A 19,866-nucleotide genomic window follows, 5' to 3' on the forward strand; every position below is an offset into this window, starting at 1 on the left:
AAGGAATATCTTTGCCACACAACATCTCACACAGTTGAGGTAGATGGGTAAAGTCTTCATGTACACACATGGGGAGGAGGGTAAGGACAGACAGGGGAACACTGGGGTTTACAGAGTCAAAAGACTTCCATCTGAAGACACTGCCTCATGTCAGTTTCTCAGTTCCAGCTCAACATAATACTGTTTTATGCAACATAAATATTCAGCACGCGGAACCCCACTGGTGCTTTCTGAATCCTCTGAGTGCTACGGTAGCTCTGATAGGGAACTGCTAAAACTACCCATGATACATAATGATTCAGCAGTTACCCATCAATCTTTGGTTGTTTTTTTGGTTTAAACATTATCAAAAAATTACCTCTTTTTTTTGGTCTTTTTCTCTTTTTTCTTCTTCTTGAAAGTATACATTTGCTTTCAGTTCCTCTATTTCATTATTCACGCTCCCCTCACAATTGCTCTGCAATGGCCTCGGCTGCCAGACTCGTTTCAGGGTCAAGTTTTCTAGAAAAGCCACTAGGGGGTGCCGCAGGCTTAAATGGCAATGCTGATCACCTGCAGCAGCAAACTGGTTCACTTCCACCTCCCTCCCTCCCTCCCTCCCGCCTGTATCTGTACAGAACGGGAAGAGCTTCCCTTCTTGACACGAAGCAGAAGGTGGCTCAATACAAAAAGCCCTGTCTCCATTTTAGGCTCCCAGTCAGATGGACAAAGGGAGACCTGAAAGGTGTCACCTCAGCTTTGATACAATGACAGTAGCGAGCAGGGGTCGGCAGAGGAGCCTCAGAGCTCTTTTATTTTTTACTCCCCCCCTTGTACAGACACCACTGCCACCGCCCCCCTTCGCTCTCAGCATGCTTACAATTGTTGCTCATTAAAGTTTAATTCAGCTCCATGCCCTACTGCTCCAACACCTCCTATCCCTCCTACATCCCCCCTCCCACCTTTCCTACACAAACACCAGTACCACCATCCTCATTCTGGATGATTCAGCCTCCTCTCTGATCTCTCCCCCACCCCGCCCCCTTTGAATGCCCCCTAAGGCCCACAGGTCTGGCCAAGAGCGGACCCCAGACCAGATACCCAGAGAGGAGACGGGATGAAAAAAGCCTCCCCTTTGAAGTCAGCGAAAAAGTCGATGGCCTCTTTCATGACCGCCCGTCTTTCAAGTGCACGCTGTGAAGGGGGCCCGGCAACCCGCCCCCTTCTACCGTTAAAAGACAGAGAGGGGGAGAGGGAGGGAAGGAGGGAAAAGCCAAGCTAACCTTGCCCCTCTTTGGCACGGCAGCATTTACACAGGTGTCAGATATTCAGATCTTTGGTGTTTTTCTCCGGATTTAATCATCCACAACATAAAATACTGGAAAGTAAAATCACTGGTGCCTGTGCAAGGTGCTGTGGCTGGTCTAAAATCACTGATTAGGCTGGCTTCTTAGGCCGATAAGGGTCCAGGGACACATCCCACAAGCCTAAAAGGGACTTCACATCCAAAGGAGAATACCAACAAAATAAGGAACAACCCTAGAAGGCCACGGGGCAAACTTTGAGACCTTAGGAACCCCGGCCACCAAAACCTAGGATCCCCAGAAGAAGAGGAACACGCCTGAAGGACTCAAATGTCCAGGAATGAACCCTAAGACCCTAAAATCCCCCGGTGATGAACTCCCTACATCCCTAGAAGATGAGAAACACTCCTGAAAGACCCAACAGGTCGAGGAAGGAACCCTAAGGACCGTCTAGGAACTGAGACAACTGGCAGAAGGGCTTGGCATGTGAAGGACGGTGAGATCACACTGAGCTGGACATGGACAGGAGAGTCTGCACTGCACCGGGGAGGGGGGGGGGGCAGATGAGGGAGATGTCGTGGAAGGGGGGGGGGGGGGGTCACAACCATGCATTTCCCCAGGCAGACACACAGTATGCATGTTTGCATGTGACCCTGAAGGACTTGCACTCAATGAGGCTTTCAGACGGCGCTTTAAGTGGATCCCCAGACACTTTACACACTCCGCCAGATGGCATTTGGTCTGAACACAACTTTACAAGCAACCTGTGAACCAATGGGATGCCACATCATTGTTATTATTATCATTATTGGTATTATTCATAGTATTAATAATTATAAATATTATCACAACATTCAAACAAGCTTTGGCCTTGGCGTTAAGAGCTGACCGCAGAGACATTTGCAAGAGTAAAGAAATCCCCCGTTATTCTACGAAACGAAACAAAAACAAAGGCCTGGCCTTAAAGATAGAGAGAGAGATACGCAACATCACTGGGTGGGTCGGGCTGAACCGGTTAGGGTCAGGGTGGGATCGGGGTACAGGGTTTAGGGATTCAGGCCGTACATTCAGGGAGGCAATGTTAATCTTTGGTATTACGATGGGATTCTACAGCTAAAAGTGCCCATCAGAAAAAGTCTTCAGTTTCACACAGACATACAGAGCATTGTTAAATAAATACTTACAGTATATAGATAGCATAAATAAATAACCAAATAAATAGAGAGAGGAAATAAAAAGGGAACAAAATAAATACACAAATGCAGTAATAAATACATTGATCAGATCAGCAATTGCATTTGAAACGTTCTTGGTTTTGATTTATCTATTGGCTATAAGGAGGCATGTTAAAGCCTTTCCTTTGTGGACCAAAAAAATGACCTTGTACGTCAGCAGGGCGGAAACAAACTGCCCCACTCGTCCATCGTGTTTCTATAAATAGAGCGATGTGCTTGAAATCTGTACAAAAAGGGCTGAAAGAATCACATTCCTCCATTTTCTAGACATCTGTAAAAAAAAGACTTCGTAATGGAGTAGAGGTGTGTACAGTTGTTTGGTAATGAGTGGAAAAAAATACTACAGTGTCACTATACATTGTGTCAGGTGTAGCTCTTCCCCGTGGAGCCTTTGTGTTCAAAGGTTGTTTTTGGCTTGATTTTGAGTCAAAAAATGGCTGTTGAGCTTTCATCGGGAAGCTCGGTGAGAGTCTTAAAGCTAGACGGGTTGCACCAACAAGTCTCTTTCTGCGTCCTACTCGCGTCTATTGATTCTGTCCTGGCGCACGGCGAGATGCACCCCCTCGAAAACTCTGATTCATTCAAGGCGGGACCATCTTCACAAAACACAGGAAAGGCTCCTGTGGACGGTTAATGATTGACGGCTGGGAGTCGCGGACGCTACAGAAACCTTCCGGATAAATCCAGGCTCCGAAACTTGGAACAATGCCATACAGTCCTGGGAACCATCACCATGGAAACACATGCTAAGGAAGGAGAATTAGGTTTCTTCAGAAAACAATGGGGAGTAAACCAAAAACAAAAAAGCCTTTTCCTTCCTCGTTCACCTTGATTCTTGAGGAAAGACAGGACCATAAGAACATTGGGGGGAGGATTACTGTCTTTGGATGATGGTGGACACTTTTGATTAAGAAAATTACACAATGGAGCTCTCCACATGTGAGCAGAACGGCACCTCTTGATTCTTCACGTTTGGAGAGATGACTTTAGATTAGAAGGTACACCAAAATATGCATCCTCCTGATTTGTAATACCCTCATTATCTCTAATCTAGATAATCAAAATAATGCAATGAGATGGCGTCTATGTAAGGGTGTGACTCTTCTTTGAGTCAAATCATCTTTGCACCCTTGACTGTACAAGCAGGACCTCACATCCTGCCATCATATCACTCTGGGTATCGCCCCCTTCTATTCCAAGGGGACGATCAACTTTGGTTTGGGAAAAATGCTTCATCTTCATAAAATCATCTATAGTAGCTGGCTCCGTCGCTCCTTCTGATAACGAGGAGGACATTTATGACGGCTGATCTCTGCCTAGACCAGTCTATGTGCCCCCTTGCTCCCTCGGCGCCCTCCCCACCTCAGCGGTACGTCATCATGCCGTGCTGCAGGACACTGCGGAGGAGGAGACGCTGGAGCCCGAGGAACCCGTGGAGGAGGGACGGCCCTCTTCTGCCCACTTGTTGACGTTGCGTCGGCGGGCGTTCATGAAGAAGTTGCTGACGGTCGACAGCTCCAGGCCCAGCTGCTGGGAGATGGTGATCTGCAGCTCTTTGGTCGGGCGGTGGTTCTCCCTGAAGATGGCCAACAGGGTACGCCGCTGCAGGTCCGTGAACACCAGCCTGGTGCGCTTCGGGCCCTGGTTTCGCTCCAGCTTGCTCTGCTCCTGCTCCTTCCGCTTGCAGGCTGCAGGCACATGGATAAAAAGATACGTTAAATAAAGGAAAAAGGGGGGGAAAAGGGTGGCTAACAGATTGGCTGGCTAACTAGGACAAATGGATTAAGCCGAGGGAAAGTGGATTTGTTGAAAGAAAACAGATTAGCTAAGCAACTTTGATTAGTTAAAAGAGATGAATCAGCAACTTGTTTCATTGTGCAGTAAAGGAATCAAGATGTTCCACCTCTCGCATCTCACTGCCAGTGAGCTGCTGAAGGCTGCTGGGACAAACCAGATAAGTACATCCAGGCCAAAGCTCTCCATGCTTTTCATTACGCTCCTCTTTTCTTTTTTTTCGCTTTTGGAAGAATGCATCATTTTTTAATATGCATCTGGCCTGAAGACCAAGTGCTAAAGCTGGTGTTTTCTTCCAATGATATAAGGTCTTCCAGAACAATTAGTAAAGCATTTCCACACATAAAGAGATGCACAGTAAAGGACACATGAACCAGGAATGAAATGTGTGCAGCTCATGTGTGCTAAGAATGATTACAGTCCTCAAGAGTGCACCCATATTAAACTGCAATTTAGAAGCACAACAAAAACGACTCAAAACAATACGCTAAAGATCAGAGTGTGCCTGCGATTAAAATAATTCAGTAGAGACATCTGCCACGTTTTACCCGGACACTGCCTTTCTTTATGTGCTGTATCTCAGTTTTTCTTTCATACCACAGAGGAAAAATGAAGCTCTGTGTCAACACTGGCCATATCATAACTTTTTAAGCCGTGATGAAGATGATAAAGTCTTCTGGTAATTTGTGTTTTTGATGCCAGTCTTGCTTACACACATCACAAAACAAAACAAACGCAGGGTCCGGGTTAAACACCGCTGTAGCCGCAGCAGCCCGCCCAATTATATAATCAATATCTCCTCGTGGAAAGTCTGAAATGTTGTTTTTTTTAAAAACAGAAGACGGTTTTGTTCAGGGAGGAAGAGAAACCGCCTGATGTGTGTGGGTTGAGCTCAGATCCATTTTGAATTCAGACTGCATGTTCCCGTTCTGCATATCCATCGCTGAACCCTGCACCTCTAACACGCTGTAATTCTGTATTTACAGGAAACACAACACCGACCTCTGCCTTTGTGTACCGAGCCAACTCCCCACCCCTCCTCTCTTCCTCCCCCCTTTCTCTCTCTCTCTCTTTCTGTGTCCATCTCCTTCCACTACCTCTCTTCCCGTTCCCTTAGTGGACACTTCAACATCATTAGTTTCTCATAAAAGTCATTTACATGTGGCGGCAGTGAGTGAGTAATAATCACTTTAGGGGGGAACTAATTTATTTTCTATTAAAGGCGGGTTACGTCAGGGGTGAGTGAAACAAGCAGAGTCGGCAGGGTGTTTAGAAGCCTTAAGTGGACTAAAACATATTTGGGGGGGAGTCGTGCAATTACCTAAATGCACACTTTTAAGACGTTTCAATCAGCACTGTGCAGCTGAGCGACTGTTTTGCTGATGGCATCAAATGCTTTTCTAAGTGTAAGCATTGGTCTATGTGCAGACAACACAAATACACACACACACACACACACACACACACACACACACACACACACACACACACACACAAGGGTGGGTAGGTACGCTGGACTGCACTGGCCTTTAAGCCCAGGATCTGTAAACAGAAATGTACTTTATTTTATTTTTTCAAACTAATATGAGGTCATTATTTTGTTTTCTGTATTAAAATGAGTCTTTTATTTAGTTTATATTTAAATTGTGACTAATAATGGCCAAATTTGACCTTTCAAACCCTCAGAAGAAAGACAATGTGGGTTTAACCCTGGGTCTGAAGCCTTCATATAAAAAAGAATGTACAATTATAATTCAAATATATAATAATAATAATAATTACAAAAAATAATCATCGTGCGAACTAGTCATTTGTTTTTGATTTTTTTATTACATTTTCTAACTAATTATGGAAAACTCTGCAAGAAAACTCGAATAATTTGATCCTGTTTTCGACTCAAATGAGCTTTTTTCAATTATTTAACAGAAATAAAACAGATTGCAGCAAAAAATAACTCCTGAAACAAACTGTCTTTATGTGAAAACCTGAAATAAATAGTAATCCTGCTCCTCTGGCAGATTTCTTCACTTGTAAACAAGCTCTATAGTACTCTATTATTGACCGAAATGGTTTGATTAAATAAAAATATCAGCTAGCAACAACCTTGAAATCCCATACAGGAAAACCCCTCACACACACAGAGGCACAATCACACCCACGCATGCCACAAACATACATTATATAAACCGCAGAAGCTGCCTTTTGCTCTAAAAACCACGCTGACACATTGGATTGATTGGCTTAAATCTTCCCATTGAGAAACATCTCACACAGCGAGGGGCTGATGTTTACTGTCTGACCCGCTCCTCACTCCTCAAACTCACAGCTGCAAATTCCTCTCATTAGCAGAGCGCTTCAGAAATAAGTGTGACCTTACTGCCGTTCTTTTTCCAACACGAGTGCCATCACAACAGCATCGGTGTATGTGTGTGTGTGTGTGTGTGTGTGTGTGTGTGTGTGTGTGTGTGTGTGTGTGTGTGTGTGTGTGTGTGTGTGTGTGTGTCCTGCACCTTTGATTGCTCTGACGTCCAGCTGAGTTTCTGAAACTTAAGCACTCGAATGGACATGAATAAATCTTGCTGTGATTTCCCCTTTCTCCTGTGCAATCATTATCCAAAGGAAGTGTTTTGACTCGGCGAGGCACTCTTGTCAACTGGAGATTACAGGTGCCCGTTAGCTTTTAGGCATCCGCAGCTCGTTTGCATTTCTGAGAGTTATCGAACCACGTCTCATTAAAATCCGAACAGGCCTAGATGTCAGCGGCATGTCAATATCACTACAAGTGAAATTATTCTTTTTCACTCCAAATGCTACATTTTTCACGGGCCTTACACCATCCCCGACATCAATATTTCTGGGCTGGGGGTTGGGAGGTGTCTATGGAAAAGGTGTATACAGTGGTGCACTCTCAGCTCGTGTAGTAATGAAAGGAATGACATGATAGTGCATGATAGCTTGCTTGTAGCGCGGATTTATGGCTTGTTGCAGTCGGGGTGTCTTCCTTCTCCTCCTCCTCTTCCATCCCACCCTCGGCTCTCTCCCTTCCTGACGATCATAACGCCGGTCATTAAGTAAATGCTTCCTTATGCTGTAATCATGTGTAAAAGGCTCACAATTACCATGCTATAAATCCTTTGCGCCGGGGCTACTCCTGCAGACATAAATATTCCCCTATAGGCTTCTTATGATCGTGGGAACAGCCCCTAATCATGATGTATGCCCCTGTCTCGTGTTGCTGAAACGTGATCGAAAGCCCTTTCCCTACCCCCCGGCGTCTAAACCTACACCCCCCCCCCTCCCAGCCAGAACCCCCTCCCTCCAAACAACGCCCCCACCCCACAGCCCCCAGCCCACCCCCTGCTGATTTCTTGGGCCAGGGGCTGATAGAAATTATTGATTAAATCTGTGCAGCTCAGACTCCTCGACCCACAGAGGCTGGTTAACCCCTTCAGCGCCGGAGTGGGGGGAAGCTGCAAGAGCCAGATAAAAAAAACAAAAAACACAACAAAAAAAAACAACAACCGTGTTTGTGCGAGGTGTTGAGCGGCGAAGGCCACGTCGGGCCTGTTTGCAATCCCCCCAATATGCAAATGGAAGCGGCGTTGACCTTTGAGCCTCGCTGGGAGAATGTGAACTGTACGCAGCGAGAGGTGGACGAGGCTTTGTGGCTTTCATTACTGTGGGGGTGGTGCAGGCACTGGAGCCGACACGTAAACCGCATTGACCTTTCTTATTCATTTAGACCTTTAGTCAAGGGCTTCGGCCATCATCTTTAAAGTTATAGTCTCTGATCCCCCCCTCCTTGACTTTAAGTGTCAGCGCATGGCGGTGTGGTCTTTATCCTGCCTTCTTCTCCGACTAAATCCTGATTGCCTCCTCCACAGCCCGAGGTTGGGCTGGAGATGCATCTCATATACAGTGCAGTAATCCATAAAGCACACACACACACACACACACACACACACACACACACACAAACAAGATACTGCGGATAAATCCCAGAGATCACCTCCTCCGTGTTTAGCAAAATGTCTCTGCAGGAAGACAATCATTGGAAATTTGAAAAGACAAAATGGCAGCGACTTCGTTCGAATGATTACCGTGCAGGCTCTGCAGCGCCGTGTGTTTCAGAGTTATGGAAACAGCACGGTGCGGCTGGCTGACACTGAAGGGCCTTCTCTGTATTTAAGCGAGTGCTGCATTAAGGAGGATCATCTTAAAACTTGAGGCGTGAAGCAGAGAGCACTTGAGCTATCTTCAGACTGGGAGCACGGGGCACCACGCATTCTAATTCCAGTCTCGATTCGCCGTTGCGGCCGAGGTGTGTGTGGGCAAGGCGTGCTGCTCTTTCCCATGGAAATCAATAGCGGCTTGTAATTAAACAAAAGGGGGTTGGCCAGTGAATGCAGGGGGGGGGGGGGGGTGGGGGGGACACAACAACCCCCTTCGGAAAGTAGGTTATGTAGAAAAGTGCCGTGCTGTCCAAATTGTGGCTTTGCCAAGAACTAAATATGCAATTTCAGAGTGTGTGGGAGAGAGGGAGAGAGCAGCATTGTCAAACATTAGCACACTTCTCTGTGTAGGGCCTTTAATTTTTTATGAGCCTGATTGATCGGCTCTCTCAGACTCGGAGTCGTTAAAATAATGTTTGTGTTTGTAAAAAAACAAACCAAGATGAGGAAACAAAGATGCCGCGAAATTAGAGAAAGGATGATTGATGATGAAGAAATCTGCTCAGGAAGAACAAAGAGCCGTTTGATCACGAAGGAAGATTAGCTTCTTTTATATTTGTTGGTGTGACAGGAAGAGGCGTTTTGCATACAGGTCGCTCACACCTCGCAGGATTAGATGCATTTATGTCAAACTGCAGAACAAACAGATAACTCATCTTTAGATAAGAGCTTTGCCTGTGATTGCTGTAACGTTTTGCTGAATGGAGGATGTACACATGTGCTCTCAGAGCCGAACAATCAAAGATCAATAATTGTGAAGGGATTGCAAGAGTGCACAATCATTACCTATGAACTCCATTGTGTTGTTGGGCTTAATCAGTCGAGCTGCTGACAGAGAGCGAAAAGCACTGATCAACTGGGCAGGCTCACACACACGTACTCGTCACAGACCCCTGCAGTGAGCAGACCACTCGCAGATACACACACACACACACACACACACGCACTCTATGTCTATGCCCGTCTCATATTACTGTGTTCACTTGGATCTCTTTCTGTGCTCCGTGTATCAGATGGGCCCTCGGTCCCTGTGGAGGGACAACACTGTAACACGGCACTGTACAGCGTGCTGTCGTGTCTTCCATCCACATCCCCAAAGAATATTAAGTGTCAAGCAGCAGATTACAATGTGCCTTTCAAAAAAAAGCCCTGTGAAATCTGTATAAATTCAACCAGGCCGGCCACTCATGATTCTTTCTTGATTTTTCTTCCAATAAACCTACAAATAAAGTAAAAATCTGAATCCCTCTAAATTATTATTTTGAAACCCCCGAAAATCTGTTGAATTTGCCAATAATAAAAAGGCCGCAAGTCCAGGAGAAGCTGCGAACTAATGTTTTTGCATTTGTGTTGGATAAGTGACTTTTATTAATTGATTATGAAAATAAATGTCAATTAATTTCCCTGTTGGTGGACTGATCGATGCTGCACTGAGGATTAGATGCTGCTCCAGTTAAACAGTAACCTCGTGTTTCCCAGGTATGAGGAGCCTCACACACACACACGGAGCAGGACAACATTTGTATTTAGCCTCGCAGTAATTGCCTCGGTGACGACGTTGATAAAAGACGTCTGGCAAAAGCTCAAGTCTAATTTGCATCAGCTACCTTGCCAACTCAACTTCAGCCGCACACTGAGCAGATATAAATCACTGCTAGGATTAATCAATCGCTCCAGAGTGGCATATCTGCACAAATTATTTCGTGGGCTCAAAAGCGATTAAATTGCCAACCGCTGCTCACGCTGATCTTCATGGTCCATTTAAGGGGAGGGCAAATGTCTGTGGCTTTTTTTTATTGTTGCTACTGTACAAATCAATAGAGGCTGTTTGGGAGCTAGGTAAACAAAGGAATGGCACATATGGCCCTTTCTGGCTCAAACTGTCCTCAATGTGCTGCTAAGTTCTCAGTATCCAAGACAATAGACGGACTGGTGGTACATGCACGGTGGTGTGGGGAAGGGAAATATCAGTGTGATGCTTTTCCTCAACCCTGAGCTGCATACTGATTGCTGGAGAGGAGGATTTTTTTTTTGGGAAGACGTGGAGAAGGAAGGTGTTTGGGGAAAACAAGGTGTTTGTTGTTGTGGTTTCTGTATGAGTGTGTGTACATGTGTGTGAGGCAGATAGAGCAAAGCTAGATCTTACCCTCCAGCCGGAGCGAAGCCATCCTTTGAAACTCGGGCTCCTGCAGCCAGCGGGACATCCTCTTAAAGGTCTCCCGGCCGGACTTGAGCTTGCCCCAGGGCTTGGGGTTCCTCAGGAGGTCGGACAGCGTGCCCTGTGACCTGCACAGAACCCTCTCGGCGAAGATGGCCTGGGGGATGCTGTACCTCTTCAGCTCGGTGATGATCCTCTGGGCCACGTCCCGGGTGTTGATCTCCTCGCCGCCGCCGCCGCCGCCTCCGCCGCCCTGCGAGCCCCCCATCATGCTCTCGTTGGGCGAGGACAGGGCGGAGGACGTGGAGTGCAGGTGCTCGCCCATCTTGGAGGCCTGCTGGCTCGGGTGATGGTGGGGCTGGTAGTGCTGGCTGTAGATGTGCGGGTGGTGGCTCTGGGCGTGCTGGTGAGCCTCCATCTTGTTCAGCTGATGCCCCACCGACACGTCACCTCCGCCCAGACCCGGCGGCGACATTTCACGCCCGAAATCTGACGTCCGGCAGAAGAGGCTGCCCCCGTGGACGTCGTATCCGGCGTGCAGCATCTGCCCGCCGTTTCCATTGGGGCTGTTGCCCAGGCTGCCGTACCCGTGCATGGAGGTGGCCAGGCCTGAACCCGTGGTGGGTGGGGACAGGCTCTGGGACATGGCCAGGTCTTTGCCATAGGGGTTGTAGAAGTTGGTACTGAGGCCCCGGTCCTCGCGCATCAGGGTGAAGCTGCCGATGACATTGCTGACCGGCAGGCAGGGGTGGTGGTGGTGATGGTGGTGGTGGAACTTGTCGTCGAAGGGCTGCAGGGGGGTCAGCGTGGTGTAGGTGCTTCCAGAGCTGGACGGGGAGTCACCGCTGTATCCCAGGGCCGACATGGAGTGGTCAAAGCCCGGCGGACGGGGCTCAGGCTCCAGAGACATGGAGGGGCCCCCTAGGGAGGGCCTGGGGAAAGCAGCTGAGAGGTCCCGTGAGTGCAGCATGGCCCTGCCGTCCTGAGCCAGATCCGAGTGGAGGGACATCTCCCCTAGACCCCCATCCATCTTCAAATTGGACAAATAAATGTCTGGCCCCTGCTAATGCTGCTCTTCTTGTTATTGTTGTTTAACAGCCGGGCTAACAGTCTGCAAGCTCTCTTGTTACACCAGACTATGGATTTATTGATTTGTGAATTAATTGATTTCCGGGCTTATGGGGTGTCTAATTAATTATCTGATAACGTTAAGTACTGTCTTCAAACTCCCTCAAACTCCCAGAAAACCAGTTTGCAACAGCATCAGGAGCTTTTACTGAGATTTCATTCGCACTTGTGCATCAGCACTCCGCTCTCTTGTCTCTTCGGTGCTCAGCTGCTCCTCGGCAGATGCCTCGCTTTTGTGCCTGCGTGAGACAAGACAGGCTGTTACATTTAAACTTCCATCGCTACAGAGGAGGAAAACAGCCCAGTAACGTTTGTTTCATCAGTAATAAACACTAATTAACGCTCGTGCATCCCAAATAACAACAACGGTGGAAACATTTTAGCACATTTGACCTCACGCATCCAGCGAAACACGCGAGAAAAAACCCCACATCAGTGTTTTAATCACTTTAGAACATGAGATTTCTCCTTTTCATGCAGAGTTATGAATACAGAAGCAGCGCGCATGCATTAGGTTTGCCTATAAGGTGCGTTTGCACATTGTTACGCCACATGTAATGAATCCAAACGACGCGTTAAGTAACTACCAAACACGACGGCGATACAGACACGGGAACCTCGACATGTGTAGCTTGAAAATCCTACCTTTTTTTATCCACTTATGAGAGCGCGTCCGCGGCTGTTGTCCGTCCTGTGCATGTCTCCGATTGTGTCGCCGAGCAGCCCTGCAGATTCACACAATTGGTCCTACATTCACCGAAGCCAGAGTGCAAAAAAAAAAAAACCCATCTGCGGTTTAGCTGACGAATCTCTCGCGCTCTCTTCGTCCTCACTCTTTGTTTTCCCACTCCAAAAAATCTAGCCTCGTTTTTTTTTGTTGCTCTACACTAGCAGCTCTCCTCTTTTTCCTCTTTCATTATCTCGTGAGATTTTCCTCCTCCTCCTCCCTCTGCCTGCCACTTCATCGATCTCAGCACCAACTCTTTCTCCTTCCCTCCTCCTTCCCCCCTTTGCTCACATTGACTCCCTGCTTTCAGTGCGTCACGGCCTTAAAAATCTGACAGATGTGCGATGAAATTCCTACTCCAATTAACCCTTTCTCTCCGGGGGAGGGGGGTGTGGAGATGCTCCCTTGCTCATAACCCCACTGCAGGTTAAGGCAGCTGATTGCATGCACAACTTCTGAATTATGTGCGCACATCCCGGTCATTGTGTATCTGATTAATGGTTTCACTAGCTGCACATAATGTCGTTTTGTTCCTTTTTTCATGTAACAAGTGCTGCTATTGTGACTGTGAAGAATGCTCTGTGCCATGGAGATAGAATGGGATGTCGATAATGTAGATAGCTATACAGGAATTTCATGATTTTCTTGAATGTTTATTATAGTTTAGAATTAAATCAACTTGTACTGTATTTTATAATTGATCATATCAGTGCAGGAATGGATTATTCGGACTGATATTAAGACTGTGAGGAATGATCGTTACCATGCAGATAAAAGGGACATAACAAACATGTTCCTTTGTATTTCTTTTGTACGGTTTTCATTATTTTTAGTTATAAATCAACTTGTACTTTCATTTCTCGTTTCCAATACCAGTGCAGGAATAGATTGTGAGGCCCCGAGGGGATTTTAAAAAACGAATTAAGGGTGAATATGCAATTATGTAAATCGCCTCACTAACTTATTGACTCCAGAGAGAAAAAATCTATGCGTTTCCACTCTGCTGTGCATCATCTCCACACCAGGCCACATCCTGCATTTCGTTGTTTTTTTTTGCACCAAACATCCTAGATACATATATTTTTAATTTCCTGCTCCTCTTGTGCCACCTTTCAGGAATAAAAGCTGTCAAGTGACGCTCGTGTTGATCCCAGCTCTTAATCAGCACTCACAGCTCCAACACTTCAGTCTGGAAAGTCCCCTCTACATGATCAATGCGACCCCTTTTTTCCAGAGGACCCTCGACCTGCTGGCTACTGCAGCACGAGCACACATTACACTGCAGGCCTGCTGGCAGCGCGTGCTCATTTGCACGTGCTAGAGTGTCCAATGAATGTAATTTTGTGTCAATTAAGCGTGCCATATGTACGCTTGGATGTGTGTCTAATTTAGGCGTGTGTGTTACGCGTGTGCAAGGCTCTGTGTGGTCACTTAGGCCTGTGAGGGCGTGCATGTGTGCGTGCATGCAGGCCTGTATTGTGTGCACGTTTTAGTATGCTCGCGTTTGGGGCACATTTGTGAGTGGTGGAAGAGGTTCTCAGATATTCTACTTCAGTAAAAGTAGAAATACTAAATTCTAGATTGTGTTACAAGTAAATGTCCTGCTGTCAAATTCTTACTTGCGTTTTAGTATCCACATTAAAGAACTCGTTATGTGTGATAGCCCATTTAAGAATCATATATATTAAATGAAGATTGATGCATTAATGTGTCTCTAACAGCTGTAAAGGTGGAGCTTACTGTATTTGTATACACGCTGTTAGATATCTTAATTGTGTGTTGATGTTTTTTGTGTTGATTTGTATTTGGTATTAGAAATGTGGATCTATATAAAGTAACAAAAAGTGGCAAATAAATGAGTCAACAATACAATGTTGGCTGCCATTTTGCAGTAGATTACAAGGGTAAAGATGCATTAGATGGAAATACTCGAGTAAATGTACTCCATGACGTTTCAGCAGGGAAATGAAAGGGTGAATATACATGTAGTCTGCATGTGTCTCAGAGAGCCGCGCACAGACAGGAGCAGGAGCGCATACTAATCATACGTGTCTGTCAGTTTAATTTTCAGAGATGAGCAGTTCTGGCGTTTGGAAACAGTGGAGCTGCGCGGTGTGGGACCGCCGGCTTCCCGGAGCAGATGCTGCCCTATCGATCCGCCTCGCGCTGCAGCAGCACGGAGGGATGCGCGTGAGGGGTGGATGGCGAGGAGTAGCTGGAGGTAAAATGGTCAACGGCTACAGAGCGAAAATAAAAAGGTCCTTTTGGAGGTCGGGGTGAAAGTTCACCTTCTGTGGCGGAAAAATCCGAGAAGGAAGGCTGACACTCGAGCTGCTGCAAGGCCCCCAACTCTGAACACTGCAGGGGGGGGGGGGTTCTGAGTTGGTCAACATCCTCATATTATTATTATTATTATTTATTGAGTATTATTTAGTTGACAGGATCAGTTTCTTTGCAGGTTCATGTTGTTATACAGTAATATAATTGACATGGATAAAGATACTGTACCTGCAGTGTGAGAAGTCACGAGCTCCACATCGAGCTGGAAAATGATCATCACAACAAATCCAGTGAGGTAAAATAAACCATTCTGCATAATTCAGATTCACAATACTTGATGGTCCTTTAAAGTGACGTGAAATGTGAATGTGTCCGTGGCACTGGAATAATAAAACAACGTCCCCCAGACACTGAACAACACTCATACCCCAAATAAGGAATCTGCATCCTCAAGGGGCGTCAAGAGTGTGCTTGGTTCTGGCATGGGTCCAATAAAATATCAGTGGAATTAAAAATAAATAATGTCACTCACTTTTAGTGTTACTACTTACATTGATTTGTTTTGGACTTTTACAGTAACATTTTGAATGCCTACTTTTACTTGTAACAGAGTATTTCTACCATACTTAAATAAAGTGCGTCTTACACCTCTGCGTTTCCTCTAGTGCTGGAAAAATCCTGAATTCCTGTAACGGGGGGTTAATACAAAAGATATATTCACTTTCCACCTGTGTAACTGATTATTTGAACTGCACAAGAAGCCCATTTGATATTAGATTAGATCAGATGAAAGGTACTTTATTGATCACATATTAGGAAATTGTTTCGTTACAGGTGCACGCAAAAAATGCACATACATGAAAAATAAAAACAACATAGAAAATCACATCTCTAGAGTATACAGTACACAATATACCGATTATAAGCTATAGGAAATTATAAAGTGTGCAAAGTGTCTGCAGCTTTAACGAAAACCAGTGAGGCCATTTCCATTTTAAGCATTTAGCTCATGCTCCCATCCCGAGACACTTTCCTCCGAGCTGCAGCAGCATCAGCAACATTACAGCCAAAACATTTACATTTCAGCCATTTAGCTGATGCTCTCAGAGGGACTCACAGTGAAGAGGCCCCTCCATCACCACCACAGCTATAAATATAACGAGGAATACTCAACATTTCTAGCTGTATCTCTCCAGCAAAGTGACTTTCAATATGGTGGGTGCAGAATAAGCTTTTAATCTAAAGCCAATATTGAACGTGTTTAGATTTTAACCATTTAGCTGATGCTTTCATCCTGAGGGACATGTATGGCTGCCTCGAAAGCCTGCATCTCCAATATTACAAGCAGCCAATAGCGAAGAGGTCAGGGGTCAGGTGACATTGCTGTGACCTTTAAATGACCATGCATGTGCTGGAGAATAAACAGAATGAGCCAAAATATAAATGCTAAATGTACTTTCTGCAGGGAGAAGGGGAAAGGAAGGAGGGAGAGCTCCGAGCAGATGAGTTTGCAGTCAACGAGTGACATGTCAAGATTCATAAATTCATATTTTATTAGGAGAAAATGGAAAACTAAAAGCAGAAGCAGTGGTGTTTTCTGCAGCCAGGGACGTGCAGTGCATGCTGGTCCACAGAAGGCCAGCAGCAGCAACAGGAAACAGGAGGAGAAACGTGCAGGGCCACATTATTCATCCTGTACTTTACACACAACCCCCAAATCTGCTGTTTAATCACCGAGTAAACGTGATCACTTATTGGTAAATCATAATGGATGGGGTGCACGCGCGGGTATGCAGTTTTGAATGAGATATTGACTCGTTGTTTGCAGCAGAGAAAAAGGTGGAAAATAATCCACATTACGGGGTTTTACGCAGCGTCCATCTGGGAGAGAAATAAAACCTGAAGGATGAAAATCAGCAGCTTCTCTCTGTTTCTGATCACCTGTGAGGGTTCTCCAAATCCAGCTGTTGTATAATTATACTGATTACATAATGATTATTGGTGTTTAACCTCTGAAGAAATATAGCAATACTCGTCCTGTTCTGATGTCAGACTGGTGCTGCTGTTCTGACGCTAAATGGGTCATTTTGTTTCCATCTAATCTGGATATCCCATGAATTATTTAATCAGGGAAACACACACACACACACACACACACACACACACACACACACACACACACACACACACACACACACACACTGTAACGACTGGTAAACATGACATCTGAAACTGAAATCCTACATGTTCACTCTGTATTTGTGTGTGTGTGTGTGTGTGTGTGTGTGTGTGTGTGTGTGTGTGTGTGTGTGTGTGTGTGTGTGTGTGTGTGTGTGTGTGTGTGTGTGTGTGTGTGTGTGTGTGTGTGTGTGTAAGCAGGACAGTTTCACCACACACACGTATCATACAAACAAACGAGAAGGACACAACTTCATTTACCACGGTATTTATTATCAGCAGAACAGTGAATACGGGACGAATCGGACAGTCAGCATTTTGAGCTCTTATTTTGAAAAGCAAACATGTTAAAAAAACATCGTAGCCTAAAATTTAAAAAAATATTAATCTTATATAACATCTTTTGGGACAAAACTTAATTTAACCAAAATACACACACTGAAAACCAACGTCAGCAGGAAGAACATCCAGCGCACAGTGTAGGTGTGAATCCTACATTACGTCTCCAAACTGCAGGAAATGGCGTTAATGTGTTTGCTTTTCATCAGTATTAAAAATGAGCTCCATGGTCACATTTACATGCTATATTTTATGAACTGCTGTAGTTTAACTTATCACTACGGTCACTTCCATCACCGTGTTTGAGCGAAACACCACTTTGAATAATCCATTCTGAATGTCATCCATAACCACCGTTTTTTTAAAATACAATCCCCGTGATCACTTTGGAAATATGGCAGGTTGGTTATTTTTACTCATGATGTAAAACATGAATGTCACAGCTAACACACTGTCGATATTGCTCTTTAATTCCCTCCACCTGTTAGTGAGCAAGGCACGCGCAAAACTCTCTTGTCCACGTGTAGTTTCCTAACAAAGTCAATGTGGTGTGAACTTGCTAGATGTAATAAAATAGCATTTTTTTTCTCAGCTCCTTCTCATCGCCTCTTACTTTTTAAAAAATATAACTTTCATTATAAGGAAAAGTCAAGCGGAAATCCAGTCGCTTGCAGAGCCTCTAAAGTTGTATTTATTTACTCATGATTTGTATTTAATGAGGCTGACTTTGGAACCTGAGGTGTTAACTCTCATATATTTAGTTTTCAGCATTTTTAAAGGAGAAAACTTTAAAGAAAAAAGGGAAGTTTTTCAGTGTTGAATCTGCTGGTGTGAAGCTAAACTCTGAAATTAAATTCGTCAGATTTTCTTTAAATATTATTTTACAAACATCCTTACATTAACTGTATGTATAAACACATTATACAGCCACACAAAACGCTGGATATTATAGCATTTGTATTTCTATATCTGTATTAAGAACACCAATGCAAAGTTTCGTGGCATTTAAATGCATATTTTGTAACTATCAACTATTGTCCTTATTTTAACTTGAAGATTACCAGTATTAGTACCATTAATCTATTTATTTGTAACCATTCAGGCTATTATTTATCATTTATATTGCAATGGAGACTGTAGTCACTATCTAAATTAGTTACAAGAAATGTATAGCCTATATTTCGATTAAAAAACTTAAAGGAAAATGTTTTTAAAAAGCTGTTGTTTTGTTATAACCCTTAATATGTAATGATTATATTTGTGTGACCCTGTTCTGATTTCCTCTTCCTGTTTCTTGTTGTCATCTCCCTTTCTATTTCCCTCCCATCTCTAACCAATCGATACCATCAATTATTAGCACGAGACCTCGCGTTACACAGATCGCCATGTGAATAATCGATAACCGAATTAATTTGCCCCGATTACATCTGAAAGAAAGAAAGCAGAGCATATTAATAACAATGATGGTAATAATAAATGTAGAAATGAGACATTTTGACTCGCGCGCGCTCTGCATTGATTGTGTTAAATATTACGCAATTATGACGTAAAAAAAGGGGTTTTTAGAAAGTGTTTTGCATCATAAAAATACACATCATTATTGCGATTATTTTAGCATGAATTGTATTTGTTTTAAAGGCGTGATGTAAACACAGCAGGCCTTCATTGTGTCTGCATTAACAGCGTGTGGCCTGCTGCACACACATACAGACACACTCACACACTGCTAACTGTTAACAGCTACTAAAGGTATTCACTTCACACTTTATATTATAGGATATCTACATTTTAGATTAGAATAAAGCATTATTAGTCATTATAATATCTGAAAAATCCTCAAAAAGCAGATTTTTTATCTCATTTTCTCCACAGTTAAATTATGCTGGAAACAGATGCTTTTCTTTAAAAAATAAATAAATGAATGTATAAATGAAATTAAACAACCTCCAAATGTGCAGCCCTGTAGCTGCAGCTTTGAGCCAGTGAATGGATGACAATCTGATTATTTTTCCTCTATTATTTGCAGGTTTGGTTGCAGTAATGATCGTGAACGCCATGATGTGGAACTTGACTTCGCAGCGTGAATAATGTTATTATCGATCATATCTGGATTAATGCAAATGCACTCCTTGAATTCACTGGATTCGCCTCCTGCAGATGAGCCAATGAAGCGCCACAGCGAGAACTGGAGGCTAAATCACCTGCAAGAATCAAAAATCATGAGGGGAAATCATTCTGAATATTTCGCTACATTATTTGGAATATATTATATTTAATTGTGTAAAATATTGCTGCAGGGATGTTTTGTTTTTTTATCCAAATAAAAGCGTTTTTTCCCCCCATTATTTATTACTCATTTAGAAATGTGTGTGTGTCTGAGAGCGAGAGAGAGAGCGCGCTTCCGGCATGAACGCGCGTCAGTTGAGTATCGATCCGTGCATTTTAAACAGCCTTCCCATTTGCCCTACAACTATTTTTCATATAAAATGTAAATATGTGTCTTTATAATTGG

The 19,866-nt window shown here is 44.3% G+C and overlaps 1 protein-coding gene across 1 annotated transcript; it reads right to left on the reverse strand.

Annotated features, from left to right (window-relative positions):
- Positions 1–3,895: 3,895 nt before the first annotated feature.
- Positions 3,896–11,732, reverse strand: onecutl (one cut domain, family member, like). The gene is made up of 2 exons (XM_063880372.1): positions 10,691–11,732; positions 3,896–4,206 (listed from the first exon to the last, which is right to left on the reverse strand). Exons 1-2 carry the CDS (start codon positions 11,730–11,732, stop codon positions 3,896–3,898), a joined length of 1,353 nt encoding a protein of 450 aa, XP_063736442.1.
- Positions 11,733–19,866: the final 8,134 nt, after the last annotated feature.

Source organism: Eleginops maclovinus, chromosome 3 (genome assembly GCF_036324505.1).
Source record: "Eleginops maclovinus isolate JMC-PN-2008 ecotype Puerto Natales chromosome 3, JC_Emac_rtc_rv5, whole genome shotgun sequence".
In the NCBI taxonomy this organism is placed as follows: domain Eukaryota; kingdom Metazoa; phylum Chordata; class Actinopteri; order Perciformes; family Eleginopidae; genus Eleginops; species Eleginops maclovinus.